This window comes from Phalacrocorax aristotelis, chromosome 1 (genome assembly GCF_949628215.1).
Source record: "Phalacrocorax aristotelis chromosome 1, bGulAri2.1, whole genome shotgun sequence".
Taxonomy (NCBI): Eukaryota; Metazoa; Chordata; class Aves; order Suliformes; family Phalacrocoracidae; genus Phalacrocorax; species Phalacrocorax aristotelis.
In genome coordinates, this window is record NC_134276.1 from 114,025,578 (window position 1) to 114,041,668 (window position 16,091).

Sequence of the window (16,091 nt, forward strand, 5' to 3'; positions counted from 1 at the left end):
TATAAAGTTGCACCATAAAACCCCACCAGTTCCTGTTTCCAACCAGCAAATGAGGTTTTAGCAGCCTCTCAAGGCCGGCAGTTCGGCTCTGCAGGACACAGGTCGCCTCTGCCTGAGCCGCTGCCAGCAGACTCTCACCCGGCCTGCCGCCCCTCCGGGTGCCGGGGTCGCGGCTGATGTGACATCAGGCTGGCGTCACACCTCCCAGCGAGAGGCACAAAAAATGGAAAGCGATGCTCAGGCCGGCAACCTGTAACCAACCTAAAAATGATAAAGTAGTGGAGCCTGCCTTAAGTAGGACGAACAGCTCAGCTGGGGATTCAGGGATCTCTCCAAAAATGCACCTAAATGAAAACCCTCCAAAAAGAAAGATTCGGGAGCAGTTTATTCACAGGTTACCCCAGCCGGGCTGAAAACTGGTTTTATTAATGACAGCAGGCCGGCCACCGCCCTCACAGCCGCCCCTGGTGCCTGCCTGCGCCCCGCGGGCCGGCCTCGCCGTGAGCCAGACCCCCAGCCCGGCGATGCTGCTTTAGGGCGGTCCAGGGAGGGCGGCCAAAGCACCGGAGAGGCTGCGGCGCCGAGCGGGGCTCCCACAGCGCTAGCTGCGCCGGCGGAGCGGCCCGCGGCGGAGGCCTACAGCGGCGCCGCAGCGTGCCGTGCCCGGCCCAGGGGGCCCTGCCGGGCCTCGGCGGCGGCTCCGCACGCGCTGGAGACGCCACCGTCGGAAGGGCCGGCGCCAAACCTCGGCTCCGGGTCCGTCCCCCCGCCGGAGCCGCCCCAGTGCTGGCTGAGGGACAGCCCTCGCCGCGACGAGGAGGGGAGGGGACACTGCCCGCCTCGCCGCTCCCCCCGCCCGCCCCGGCGTCCGCAGAGGCAGGCGGTCGCCCCCCGTCCGCCGCCCCTCGCCCTGCCGAGGCGGCGCTCCCCTCCCCGCGGCGCAGGACTAGGCCGCCGGGCGGGCCGGGCCGGGGCGGTACCTGCGCTGGAAATCCGTCTCGAAGGGGGCCAGGTAGGGGTCCCGCTCCAGCAGCTGCGGCAGCTTCAGCGGCTGCGGGGGCTGCGTGCTACCGGCGGCCGCCATCTTGCCCGCCGCGAGAACCGCGCCGCGCCGCGCCGCCGCTATATAGAGCCAGTGCGGGCGGGCGAGGCGCTCCCTGCCTCTCACCGCCCGGCGCCGCCCACCGGCTGGGGCAGCCCGCCGGGGCCCGGAGGCGACCGCCTCCCCTACCCCTCCCCGCCTGCCCCGCCGTGACGGCCGGCTGGGTCGCGCCGGGCTGCGCAGCACTTCTGCCCCCCCACGCCCAGCTCAGCCGGTGCCAGGGGCGGCGGGGTCGGGGCTCCCGGAGCTGCGGGAGCGGGGGGGGGGGGGGGTACCCCCATCCCTGCCTTCCCTTGGCGGGGACGAGCGGCGGGTTTGGTTTCGCAGACCCCGCGCTCTGCCGCGGGGCGGGGGGGGCAGTGGGAAGCGCGGGGGGGGGGAGGAGTGAGGAAAGAGCTCTTCTCCTCAAAGCGGCTCGGTGCGGCGAGCAGCGGCGGCTCCGCTTGAGGCGGGGGGACCCAGCGTGACCTGGGGCGGGCCGAGGTGCCGCTGCGGAGGGGCCTGGCGGAGAGGTGAGGGGCGAGCTGTGCTCTGTCAGCAACCGGGGCTGAAAAAGTGGCTGTCGGATCCGGCATTGAGCCAACGATGTGCGCTCGCAGCCCGGAAAGCCAGCCATATCCTGGGCTGCATCAAAATAAGTGTGGCCAGCAGGTCGAGGGAGGTGATTCTGCCCCTCTACTCCACTCTGCTGAGACCCCACCTGGAGTGCTGTGTTCAGCTCTCGAGCCCTCAGCACAGGAAAGACATGGACCTGTTGGAGCGGGTCCAGAGGAGGGCCACAAAAATGATCCGAGGGACAGAGCCCCTCTCCTGTGAAGAAAGGCTGAGAGAGTTGGGGTTGCTCAGCCTGGACAGGAGAAGGCTGCGGTGAGACCTCACTGCAGCCCTCCAGTACTTAAAGGGGGACTATATGAAGCCTCTTTAGCAAGGCCTGTTGTGACAGGACAAGGGGTAATGGTTTTAAACTAAAGGAGGGTAGACTTAGGTTGAACTTCAGGAAAAAATTTTTTACAATGAGGGCGGTGAAGCACTGGCACAGGTTGCCCAGAGAGGTGGTAGATGACCCAACCCTAGAAACATTCAAGGTCAGGCTGAACAGGGCTCTGAACAACCAGATCTAGTTAAAGATGTCCGTGCTCACTGCAGAGGGGTTGGACTAGATGACCTCTAAAGGTCCCTTCCAACCCAAACCATTCTGTGATACTATGACCTCCCCAGCAGGGCAGGGCAGGCAGGTGGGTGTGTCTGCCGTCACAGGGTCTCTAGTTTGTTTTATTAGCGCCTCTGATGTCTTTTTCAGTGCTGCCGGGTAAGCTCTGCATTCCCACGCACAAAAAAATCCCGTACCACCACCACTACTACTTCTCCTACCACCACCAGTTTTGGTGTCATCATGAGTGCTGGAATAAGTTTCTCAACTGCTTGATAGGGTGCTGGCGTGCTCACAGACAAGCTCAACAAAGCAAAACTGTGGGGGCATCTCGTGAGTTCTTATAAACACCATGTCTATCCCGCAAAATGTCACTTTACCGGCCACAAAAAGAATCCTAAGCAAAGTAAGATTAATTCAGTTGATCTTAATGCAGCGCTAAATGCTGAATAGCACAGGTAGATTGTTGTGGAAGTTTTTGACCTAATAGCAGCATGTCTTTTTTTTTTGCATAGGCCACCAGATATCCAAGGCAACTAATCCCTAGCCTGACCAGGCCTCTAGGCCGGCATTTAGCATTTTTATTTATGGTCCAGCGATTTTGATTTGTTTAGACAGGTAGTGAGAATATTTATTTAGAGGCCTCTTTTGAATGTTTTTTAGCCACAGTTTATAAACTTTTCAGCTCCTAGATACCTCATTTCCATAACCATCCTCTAAATCTTTATCCTCAGCTTGTAACTCATCTCCCCTATCTTGGCTTCCTCTGAATTTTAGTGCTCTAGCCCTTCCTGTCTGCCAGATAACTAACAGCACAGCGTGTAATGAACACTAGCAATTCATTTATTACTTTACTCAAAATTGGCTACAGTGAAAGTTTCCATAATTATTTGTTTCATCAACAGTGTACGTTTAACTACACTATATTTCTTTCCTTGCAGCGGTTTCTAACTACACATGCAAAAATCCAAGTACTTTTGTACTTTTTTCCTTATGGAGTACAACAGGTATTCCCTGTCCTAAGAACGAGTATGGCAGTACTCATACTGTTTGCTATAGCAGTTGCCCCAGTAGCAGGCCCAGGCAGTTTTTGTTTGGTTATTGAAGGAAGTAGCATCTATGCTGCAGCAGAACTACCTATCATATCCAACTCTGATAGATTAGGATTTCTTTTTTTTTCCCCAGTGTCCACCATTTCTTCAGTCTCACTGGAGACTGAAAAACTGGTTTTAAAATTACCTGTGCTTCTTGAAACTTTCTGCGTGGCAATGATTCCAATGTCTGTCCTAAATCAAAGTTTAACAGCTCTTACCATCTTCTTGCTTCTTGCATCATACTATGGGCGTTGTTTTCTTTTGCAGATGTGTCACACTCATTCTCAGAGTTAACTAGTTTGGCAAACTAAAAGGAGAGAAATTCCAGCTGATTATCAAGAGCCAGGAAATTGAGGTTTTTACAATAGTTACGTGTTGCCTGTGCTGCTGCTTTGGGGCTTTCCAGCTGTTTGGTACTGAAGGGGTTGCCTGCTGTTGAAGTGGGGGTAGGAGGGCAATTCCTGCAGCCTTTGACTTCAGGAAGAAACAGGAGCTTCACTCATAGCACAGCTTCTTTAGTTTTCTTTAATGTCAGAAAGCTCAAGCAAGTTCACAGCGCTGGTATTAGATGTTTGGCATAAACACAAGAGAGAGTTTTATAAAAATTTGTATGAACAGTAGGAATATAGCTGCAACTTTTGGCTCCTTGAAGACAGGGACCCCTTCTTAAACTCATTTGGAAGATTTTAGGTAGAAATGAAACAGTATCCAGCCTCACATCCAAGCAACCTTGAACTTCAGGAAATTAAATTTTGTGAATATCCTCTGTCCCTGTAATAGACAAAGCCCAAATGCTATATTTATCACTCTGTGAACTGGGAAATCGATAACCATACCATTTGTATCTCTTCATGATCCAGTTTACAGCTTGGGCATGATTATATCTGCCTGCTTTGTCACAGGTAACTCAAAGATACTAAGGCATATATTATTGTGATCATCTATTACACCGTGATCTAGCTGAGACTCAAAGGATGAGTTTGGCTCTCAGGACACTGCCATTTAGTCCTCTGCCTGGAGGCAAAAGTGGCAGTTCAAACAATGAATATTGTCCCAACAGCGAAGGCATCTTTGTGCGTTTGTCAGAGATTGATACAATGCTGGCAGCTGCTGCCACCCGTAAAAGTAGGAAGAGGAGGACTTGTTTGCAATAACTGCTCTTTTGGGGGGACAGCAGTGGATCATATAGGAGGGGTGTCAAAGGCATGTGTCTAGCACCCAGTTACCACTGAGGCTGGAGTATATCAATCCACTCTAGTCTTTCAAAGGATGCTCATGCTTAAGTTATGTATACTTTAAAGTGTTGCATAGCAATGCTGAGCAGTAACTGTATAGTTACAATTATTATAATATCAATTTAGATTTTTTTAAATATGCAAAGTTCAAATAGAAATCAAAGAACATTCAGTATCTGGAAAGCATTGAAGAGAGAAAAATGGCTACTCTTGTCATGCTGTACATGCACTTTGTTTCACTAACATTTTGCACTTATTTTGCAAAAGATGACAGAGATACTGAACTGTAGGAAGTCTGTTAGGAAAAAATCTTTTTTCCTTAAGGTACTGGTTCAGATTCTCCCTCATCAGTGGCATCTGTTTGTATCTCAGCCAGAAGGGATCTCTGTGGTCTGTGGCCTTGGCTGGCTCTTGTGGAGCTGGTTCCTGAGCTCCAGGTGCTTTTAAACCAATTGGCTTAGAGCAGACCTAGTCCCTGATCACGGCCTGCATTTTTAACACACTTCCAGACCTGTCAGTCATCTTTGGGGTACAGGATTCTGCACTACAGCTGTCATGCACTACTGCTAATTTCTAGGCTGCCCAATCCCACAGCTATGAGGTAGATAACACACATGAGTTACAGTCTGGTTCCTGCCGTGCCGGTTCTCAAATTGCCCAGAGCAGGAATCTGGGGAGGGTTTGCTGGAGTTACCTTCTAGCCTGAAGGGAGGAAAAGAGGGCAATAGCCGAGGATGACATTTGCCTAGTTTTTATTCCAGTATAGACATAAATGGGGCACTGCCAACATCCATACCTGGATGCTACAGTGTGGTCCCAAATACCACAAAGTACTCGTTAGCCTATTCTATCAGCTGTGCCTCATTTTAGCTCTGGGCAGTCTAGGCTCCCAGTTTAATCTGCCTGGGAAGAGATGGCAGATACCAAAGACAGCAAGGTATTTTTTAACTCTACTGTTGAGATCATCTAAGAATTACTGATCTCGCAAAGTGACCAGTCACAAGGCATGTCATTTGTATGTTTAAATTCAATACTTAAAGGCTATATCCAAGATTTGTCATCATTTCAGTCTGGGCAGGACTCCTCCCAATTCCTTTTCCTGAAAGCCTTTATACATCTAGGTGTGGTCGTCCCACTTTGCTTGTTTGCATGTGTGGAGAAGTATACATTTTTTATTGCCTGTGCACCTTTTGATGTCTTAAAGATGAGAAGTAGTCCATGGCCAAGGACTGAGAAACACAGGAATGCATGAGCTCTCCCCTGTGCCTATATTGGATCCCACAATGGGTGCTGTCAAGAAAAGGTGTTCCTGTGGAAAGAGGCAGCTGTTCAAAGAGATTCGTGTTTCATTATTCCAGAAGAATGGATTCTTGAAGGATTCTCTGTGTCCGTTATAGAGGTGTCAGACATCTGAGCATGTAATGGTACACATTGCAGCTTCCCACCTTTGGACTCGTTTCTGCACATTCAGTATGTAACACAAAGTGGAGTTCAAAATTTGAAAGAAAACTAACCTATTTTGCCACATTGACCAGCCATACTTACCCCCACTTTTTTTTTTTTCAATAACCCATAAGAAATCAGTTGCACAGTTGTCATCCAGATCCAATACAAATGCCCCTCTTTAAAAAAAATCTGTTACCTTCTTAATTATCATTTATCTTGGTAGTCTTCTCAGACAGATCAAACATTGGGAATGGAGATTAAACAAGCTACTAATATCTATCTTTGGTCTCCAAGGTGAGACACACAGGAGAAAAGAAATGGTCAGTGTTGCACAGCTGCTGCCGAAGCTAGACCTCAACAGCATGTCACAGTTCCATAATTAAAACTGCACTTCTAGCAAGGATGCAACTATTGGATTACATATGAAGGACAAAACGCATATCCTTGAAAACGGCAGCAAACATTGCAAGAATCTGTTGTTATATCCGTTAATTAGTTGATAGGTTTGGGGGTTTTGGTTTTGGGTTTGGGTTTTTTAAGAAACATAGGGTATTCATTGAGACTATCTTTTAAAGTCTTACCTCTGCCCCGTCATGGTATCAGGAGCTTTAAATAACATGTTTTTAAGGATTGAAACTAATGTGCAATCTGAAATCTAAAAAGCCTGTTTCAAGGTTATCAAATTCCAGTAAGCGCACTTGATGGAAATGCCATTTGCACTTACCATGCGGAGCAAAATGAAAACGTTCCAACAACCAGAAAATCTTAGATAATGGCTGCTTCTTCCTTTCACAATATTGCAGTATTATCATGACTTGGTGTCCTTCTTTTGTAAAACAGAGTATCAAAAAATGTAAATATCTTTCATAGTTGTTTACAAAGTAATGAAGACACTTCAAACTGTGATACCAGTTAAAAAATACCAGCAGATGTCGAACAATATTTGTTGTGAAAATGCCTGAGTCTCACAGGGAAGAAAAAAAAAAAAAAAAAAAAGAAAGGATTTAATTTAGCAGAAAGTCTTTAGTTTCAAGTAAGAATTTATGGAACACTTCACAGATACAAAATATAGGATATAGGAAAACCTTTAGGAATATCATAGTATTTTTGGACATTGTGTATACTCTGTTGTATTTATGCCTTCTATATGTATTTCTCAAAAGTAATTATTGCCAATAGTAAGAACCTTCTACAACTGCCAATACTGCTATTTCCTGGTATTTAAATATGTGTTTATGTGTTGGGAGAAGAACATAAAACATTTGAGACACTCTCCTTAATACCCACAATATTTGGTAACGGTTACCTCTGTCATACCAAAGTATGTTTATCTAACTTAGGCAATAAGTGGCTTGAGCTCTCTGGGATAGTTCTCCCAGAGGAACATTCCTGCTATCAGTACAGTGGGCTTCTGTAACAATATATTACTATTATACAAGCAATTATTAACGCTAACAAATACTGTCTGGTTTATGTCCAGTGCACTTAGAATTAAGCACCATAGCTTCAGAAGCAATTTTGCTTTCTTTCATTGTTCATTGCCAGGTATTTCCTAAAATCCCCAAGAAATAATCTTACCTAGGAGGTCTCTTGAAAGCTGGTTGCATTGTCTGCCATTTCTCCCTGAAACACTACAGACATTTAGGCTGTCTGGCCTTTTACTCAGAAGAGAAAATGAGGTTGCCAGATACTCATTCAGGGGATAACACATCTAATCCTGGGGGAGGTCAAGTGAGGTAAGAAGAAAGAGGGAGATGCATATTGCTAATGCTCTGACAGCTCTGTCAATATAAATTCATAAGTATGAGTAGAACATACTGTTCACACGTACTGTGTATGCAACACAATTTTCCATAGGAAATATTTTTCTACTTCGGTGATTCACCTTTTCGTCTTAAAGTACTCAAAACTCTATATTTTATAAATATAGAAAGTTTCATCCAGGACAAACACATGTACACACCTACTCACATTTTTGTTAGGAACATAGATATTCATAGATTAGTAAGAAGTACATGTGTCTTCACGGAAACAGGTTTTCTCAGGCTTGGAGATGAATCCTTTGGGTTGGATCCTTTGAATCTTATTACCTAGGTTCCTATTTTGTTGTTTTAAACTCATCCATGGCATTTGAGTTAAAAGGCTTTTACTTTTCCTATATGCATATATCATAATAAAAATACACAGTAAGGAAAACTAAGCAATGTGCAGTTTACAGTCTGCATACATTTGGAAGGGATTGCTTATACTATGCTTTCTGTGGAAGATAAAATGAGCAAATATTATTATTAATAGTTGTCTTAGTTATCCAGGCATCTCCCTCTGTATGAGTTTCTGAGGGTATCCAGATTAATTAGCTGCATTTCTGTTTCCTGAATACTTTATGTTGGAGTGCATAGTAATGAAATAGCTACTTCATTACTATGTAGTAAGAAAATTTACTTTGTATTATTAGATAACTTCAGTAATCCTCCATCTGTTTTTCTTCTGCTTTGGTTCCACCTCTTCTGTGTAACAACTAAATACCAATATTTTAATTCAAATAAGTCTTTACAATTATACATGATTTTTTCACTCTAAGATATTAATTGCAATCATGTATTACACAGGTAACTTTGGTTTTCCAAGTTAATGTGATCCCAATTCCATTAGAATAGTTTAAGAGCTGATGGCTCTCAGTCAGTGTTCCTCAGGTTCAAACACCCTTCCTTTCTGATATCTCTTTGAGCCTTTTGTTTATCTCTCCAAATTCTCCCTGGGTGTTGGATTCAGCCACCTAATCCTATTCAAGAAATGGTTGATATCGCTGCCCAGTCTGATTTTAGTTTAACCAGCCACGCGGTGCAGATATTTCTCACATTTGTGCGATCAGCTCCAGCAGCAGAGCATCAAGCGTCAGCAGTCACACTTCTCACAGCAGTTCTGGTTTCTCCTGCTTGAATATTCAGCTTCTTTGTTAGCACTTCATTCTTTTCCTCTGCCTGCTTGATCAGAATAGCCTTCTGAACTGCACACATCACAGCCTGTGCCAGGTATTCGATCTTTTTGCATTATATCATCTTCTTGGGCAACATCCAGGCTCTTCATTTTCCACTTGTCCTGTAGTTCCACTAGGACGGCAGGCCATCCCCAATTGTTGTACTTTGGTCTCTGTGAAGGTGAAGTGTAAGCAATTAATTACCTTTTTCCTTATGCCAGTTTTCAGTTAGTGATCTGGTAGGAAGCTTGTTAGAAATACTGTCCCAGTACTCATCGCTTCCCCGGTTTTCTCACGCCATTTCCGTGTGTGTGTGTGTGCTAGGTCTGACTGTTTTCTTGCTGTGCTATTTCCTACCACTGCATATGTGCATGGACTGCTTTTCTGTTTGTTTTGTTTTTTTTTTTACTTTGTCATCCCCCTTCTGCCACTTTACCAGAGCAGAACATTTGAGACTAAATGCTAACAAAAAATAACAGGTTTTGCAGCTTCCAAGTTGTACACTGTCATGGATTTTTTTGTTTGTTTGTTTTTCTTGTTTACTATTATTTAGTGTCCCCTAGGTCACGTCTTCCCTCATATAGGTTGACAGCTCATTCCATACTGTGCCAGAATCTATAGGCCCTAAAACAAAATACATTTTTGAGTCCAGGACATCCACTACAGTTCTTTAAATGTATCCTGGTCCTAATTCAAAGCTTGTCCATCTCTACCATGCAAAAAACTTTGAACAGAGCCTGATAACTTTTCCTGCTTCTAATACGTCTCTGCTTTCTTTTAGCTTGTAATCTTCCAGATGATAGTATTTTTCAAATTCTGGTCTTCCTTTTGAAGCTCATACAGTGTTAAACATCTACATAAACATAGTGGGTAGTTGCTACTGCAGGAGCAGAGCGGGCATATCTAGTAAGGGATTGAATTTGCTTTTCTCCTTCCGTGATTCCCCTGTCAGTCTGCCTGGTCTTGTGCTTTACAGATAAGCCATAAGAAAAACAAAATCTGTACTCAGCTGGGTCATGACAAAAGTGCAGAGACAGATATCGCTGATCACCTAGCACTGTGGTCAGAGGGTTTCAATACAAGTATCAGCAAACTTTGGGCTTCCATCCAGTGTCCACCATCCAGTGTCCACCTATCGTCAGCTTGCTCAGCCTGCCATCTATTTTCTCCTCTTTCTCTCAGATTTTCAGCAAACTGTCATCTCCAACCGCAGGGACTACCACTTACTCAGGCAAGGTTTGCCTGGAGTGAGTCTCAGCCAGATCATAGAGTGATATAACTACTGTTTCTCTGCTTTCCTTGGTTTGTTAATGATCCTGAATCACCTGGGCTGCCCCAAATTCATTTGTTTTACTGTGAATGAGATACCTGCCAGGACACAGGAATGCACACCCGCTGCATTCCTGGACTTCTATGATGACTGTAGGCTTCCACCTACAAAAGTTTTTGCAGAGGGTTGGTTGCTTACCAACATGTTGGAAGGGTTCACAGAAGGGTTTGCCCACACTCTCCACTGCTTTGTTACACTCAAAATTTTGTGTACTGCACCATATCCATAGAGCTAAGAATTTGCTGTTAGTCCAATAAATATTCTAACTGTCCAAATTATCTGATTTCTATAGAAAAGCCTCAATTCTCTGATGTTAGTCACTTTTCCAGTGTTCGTGTAGGTCCTGAGGTTGGCAATTTCAGTCTTCCTGATGCAGACGAGAGAGGGGGCTTGCTTTACAACAAGTCATCAGCCCCTGAGGTCTTCATGAGGAGAACAATGTTGTTCATGCTGGGGGAGTCTAATTCTTTAGTCTTGGGTACATTTGGTTTTATTTTTAAACCTTTTCCTCATACCATCTGCTTCCCTCTCATTGATTCCCAGCTAGTTCGAATATTGCACAACATCTTTACTCCAGGGCTCTCAGCAGATATCTGCCATCCTCTGCAATTTTATTCCACTATTATACAAATGTTAACGCTACTAAAATCAGTAGTTGCAGCAATATAAAACTGTAATTCCTCAGTGGAGAATCGAGGAGACAGGTTAGAGAGCAGTGGTTGAGTTTTCAAATTCACAGTAGTTTTGCTGAAATACATACTCAGCAGAGCGGTATAGAACTGGAGGTCGTTGCATCGTTAAGTTCAAATTTGTCACTTAGCTACTCAGGTAAAGCATCTATAAATGGAAGACATCACAAACATTTATAATGTTGCAGTATAAAGGCCCATTTTACAGTCTACCTGCAATTTAGTAGTTTGTCAATATAGAATATAAAAAACCTGACTCCAGTATCTCTTTCCATTTGTTCTGGTTTTGCAGAATTTGCTGAATTTATGTTGAAATTCTGAAACAGGTTAAGAAAATACTTATATCCATGACTCTTGGGGCCTTGAGCAGATCAGCTGATTGTGGACTACTCTCTTACATTAACCAACTGTTCTTAGATAAAACTGCTGTAGAAATACTTAGGTATTCAAAATGCTCTGTCCTGGTGAAAAAGTACAAATATTTTTATGTCTTGTTTTATCCAGCTCTTTTTCCTCAAAAAATCTGAAATGTGAATAATTGTGGAAGGATCAATGACAATACTTGGACCAGTAGGTATACTGAGTCTCAGGAACCCATCTGCCATTTATTTTGTGTCATCACTGACTCTCATAACACAGCGTTCCAGGCAAATTTATTGTTATATATTTTTGCCTTAATATCAACCTTCTGTAAATTTAACCCTTTTTTTATCAGTGATACAGTTCACTGTCTCTGGTCAATCAAGGCAGTAGTAGTCAATTACAAGCCATATTAGTACACTATGAAGAAGGAATCCTTTAAAAAGTCTTTCATGTCTTACCCCCATTAAAACTTATTCTCATAAACCAAACTATGATCTTGTCCTGACATTTTTCTGTTGGTCATTATCTGGCTCTCCTACCATTTGCAGTTAAGGCATTACTTTATGCAAATGAAGAGTTTTCTTCATTCATAAGATCATTGTCTAAATTGTTAGAATTATGTGTTCTGTTTCCTTCTTCTGCTGTTTCAGCTGCACACAGTTAAAATACTGAGTTGCTCTTACAGTTCATGAATTATCTGTTGCTTCTTGACCTATGCACTCCTTCAGCTGTCTCCTCAGTAACTCCTATGTTGTCATCTGTTTCAGCACAGGCACAAGAAAAACTCATAAAGGTTTCCATCCTGGGAGCTGAGTCATTCTCTAAATCAGGACCATCATCCTCTGAACACAAAATCTTCCTCTGCAGAACTTTAGGGTTGGTATTACCTATGTGATTTTACATAGGATGTTTTAGCTTCTCTTACTTTAAACTACTTGTGTGTCTGACTGAAAGGCACATAATTCAGCAGTACCCAGAAAAATTGTCTTTGTATCCATATTTTGCGTGTTACATCACACCAAAAACTTAGCTATCCTTCTCGGTTCTGTGTTCTATTTCCTTTATTTTTCAATCAATTGTCATTTCCAAATATACTTTCATCCTCAGTGGTTTGGTTTTTTGTACATACATCTAATTTCTGTGAACTGTGGCTATTTTCCTGTCATCCAGGAAACCTCCGGTGCTCAAGGAACATAACCTCCCGTACAATCTAATTGTTATTCCAAACATACCATTAAAAGATGCTCACAGTGAATATCAGTCTGGCTTAAGACATCTGATATACCTAACATTTAAAAGGGCTGACTAATGAGGACATGTATTAGACGTTCCAGAAGTGAGGAAAAAGCAAGACCAACTGTTTATTTCTTGTCCTTTTCTTAGCCCTATAAAATACCATACTCATTCTTTGTATTTTGAAATGAACAGACTTGCTTTTAATCTTGTCTCTGTGCTTGCCAAAAATATATACTCTGGTAGGTTGAAAACACTCTAGCACTACTACAGTTTATTAACACTATGATTTTTCCTGTTTATGTCCAAATTGCTGGGTTACTTGCAGCTATTAGGAAGATTTACATGAAGATTTATGAAGAACTCTGTATTTGAGTTGTATTACATTGATTGAAATAAAACTTTTCAGCTGACTTCTCCAGAATAATTCTTCATATTCTTATAGTCATAATTCATGTTTTAGGCTAGCTCTGTTTTTATAGATACTGCTGGTATTAAATTTGTAATCTCCCAAATTAACCTTTTTTAGTTTTTTTTCCTTGCTTTATTTGCTTGCATATTTATCTTCTCCCTATCACTTACCCAGCTCTTTTTTGTTTTAATATGGGGCTTTTTCCTCTCTTTTTTTGGTTTGGGGTTTTGTTTTTTTTTTAACAGTAAGTCATGTGGCATTGCTATCCTTAAGGAATTCAAAGTTACACAAAAGAAAATTGAGCCCCATGCCGGTGGATGAGATGGGCTTTGTGGCTTCTCTGTGATCTCACTGCATGTTGGTGAAGGGGAAGAACTGTGGAATACGAAATACAAGCGTCATCAAAATATTTCTCTGGTTTTGTAAGGAGTTGCACAAGGAGTCATTCCTGTTCTGTAAAATGAAGTACGGATATTTGTAACTGTAAAAAGAGCCAACACTGCCAACAACAGAAAAATAACTGCTGTATGTTGGTTTATGTTTTCCTAATTTCCTTTCTATAGAGTCAAACATGGGTATTTGTATTTAAAAAATCCAACAATAAGAAAAACTATCACCTGTTGTCTACTGTTATTCTTAAATCTAGAAATGTTTTGCAAATTTGACTTAAATCATTAGTCAGGTGTCTTGCCCCAGTTTTCATCTTTCGAATAAACCAAAGTATTTCAGCTTTTAGCATCTGTCCTCCTTGTTCACATGATTTCATTTGTATGTTGGGGACCAATTTTTCATAAACATCAAGACCTCTTTCAACACTGACACAATAGTGGGGAACTTGAGGTGGGTTCTATTGTATTTCTGTAGCAAATTGCATTAATTTTATAACCTTTTCAGTACTCAGAAACATGAAAACAAGCCTTTTTATAAATTTGAATCAGGTACATTGTGCCTTTCAGGTTAATGCATTTTACGTACTGCTTTGAGTGCAAGTTTGCATATTAACTGAAAGAGGTTTGATTAGTTTTATTCTTTTGATTCTTTTTTCCCTCAAAAAAAGTGTCTTTCATTGTATGTTAGCTCTATTAGTAAAAAGTATAAAATCTTCTCTGGTGACTTTCCATTATGGTAGAGAAGATTCAAAAAAGCCTTTAATTTCTTTTGTCTTACATTGTAAACCTGGATAGTTAAGGAAAAAAAAATCTTCTTCCAAGAATATAGTATCTGCATGTAAATATAATACTGTCGTTTATACTTAGAGATAATATGCAGAGGTTATAGCTGTGTGAGCTATTTAAAAGTCAAAAGCAGCACAGTCAGAATGTAGTCATGTTTGGAGGAGCAGTACATAAGAGTTATCTCTCAAGACTGTATCCTTCTAAAGGGTAACCAAATATAATTATTTCATGTGGTGCTGTATAATTGGGACAGTTTGGAATTCCCCCTCCTGTAACACTTTTAATCTAGCTGATAAGTTTGGCAGGGTAAGGTTAAATCTCCTTTTCCTATCACGGGTTAGGAAATACTTTTAATGCTAAGAATATCTCATTGAAGGTGGATGGCAAGTCTCCTTTTCCAATATACATATTAATTACCACAACACTCAGTGAATTTACCTTTGCTGGCAGAATGATATATGTTGCTGCTGTATCAACGAAAATGGAGTTTCTTGTTTAAAACTGTCACTTGCCTGGAATAACTAGGTCCGATGAAGTAAAAACAGGGAAAGTAAAGCAAAATTTTGTAAAAATACATGGTTCTGCTCTAAGCAAAACACCACCTATTTCTTCTTAGAGAGAATTTGAATTGAACACAGTCAGTTAACTGAACTGAATCAGTAAACTCGGGTGATCCGATCCACTGTTGTTCGTCACCTCATACGACCTTCTGCTGAATTACTGGCTTTACAGCAATGTCACTGGTGGCAGAAAACACATTAGTAAGAAAACTTACCAGTGTGCTTGAACCTTAGAACTTGAGGTGAGCAGTGCCAGGGACATCTGCGGCCCGAAGGCAGAGGCAAAACACTCCTCTCCTCCTACAATACACGTGGAAAACTCTTGGTAAGGAAGAAGGGCTAGAGAATACGTACATCATCACCAGATCTATGTCTCTCTATTCCCACAGGAGCACTCTTACCCTTTCCCATATTCTCTGCCCCAGCACAGAGAGAATCACCGTGTAACCACAGATTAAGGTGTATGCTACAATGCCTCCTCTGTTCAATCTAAAGTAATTTTTTGACCCACCCCCGCAGAGTGCAGTGCACTGCGAGTGAAATATACTCCTAAGAAACCAGTAATGTTTGCAGCTTTACTTGACTTTCCTTTCAGCTGCTGAAATAAGTTCCTCATTTTCTCTAAAGGGTATGTAGATGGATGTCTAGAGTTTATGAACTGCCAAATGTGTGACTTCAGGATAACTGACAGAGTTGCAAGGCTTTTGCAAGGCTTCTTGTTTAGAAGCTGCTGAGCACTGGATAGTGACAGTGCTTGTCTAAAATCCAGTTAAGGCTGCACTGTTCCTAGTAAGAAGTGCAATCCATCTGTAGTTTTTCCAATAGAACAGGCATCTCCAGCTCATCATCATCACAAAGTGACAATGTGTAGAAGAAAGATTTCAGTATACCTTTCAAGCACATGGTACGAGGGGGGAAAAAATGCTAAATAAACGATCTCAGCATAATTAGGGAGAAGAGTAGCTAAGGAGCCTGCTACTCAAAGAAAATGGCCATGAATGATGCTGCAGAGGCAAAGAAAAGTTTAAAAATAAAAAGAAAAGGTTATGCATAATTTGGAATGCTTTATTTTCATGCTTTTAATAAAATTTTGCAGTATCTTATTGGAACTTGGCCAATTTTTCAACAAAACCTAACCAAAAATATGTCATAATTATTTAAATACTTAACTGTGACCCCCCTCTGGTATTGAAGGGACATACAAAGCATTAATTCTTTGAGAAACTTTTTCTCCAGTTGTTTAAAATTTTTTCTGTGTGTTCAAAATCTTGTCTATGCATTATTTTTGGTTTGTAGGCAATCCACAGATAATCTGGGACTAGCAT

General features: G+C 42.5%; 1 protein-coding gene across 3 annotated transcripts in view; it reads right to left on the reverse strand.

The window, feature by feature from the left end:
• The window catches only part of GBE1 (1,4-alpha-glucan branching enzyme 1), a 176,263-nt gene extending 175,071 nt beyond the window's left edge, over positions 1–1,192 (reverse strand). Inside the window, exon 1 of one of the 3 annotated variants that reach the window (XM_075102255.1) lies at positions 981–1,192. In XM_075102255.1, the coding sequence (XP_074958356.1) occupies positions 981–1,084 (104 nt within the window). In that variant the 5' untranslated portion in view covers positions 1,085–1,192. The remainder of the gene's footprint in view (positions 1–980) is intronic. The other 2 variants (XM_075102234.1, XM_075102244.1) reach the window with 2 other exon arrangements.
• Between the last annotated feature and the right edge of the window lie 14,899 nt (positions 1,193–16,091).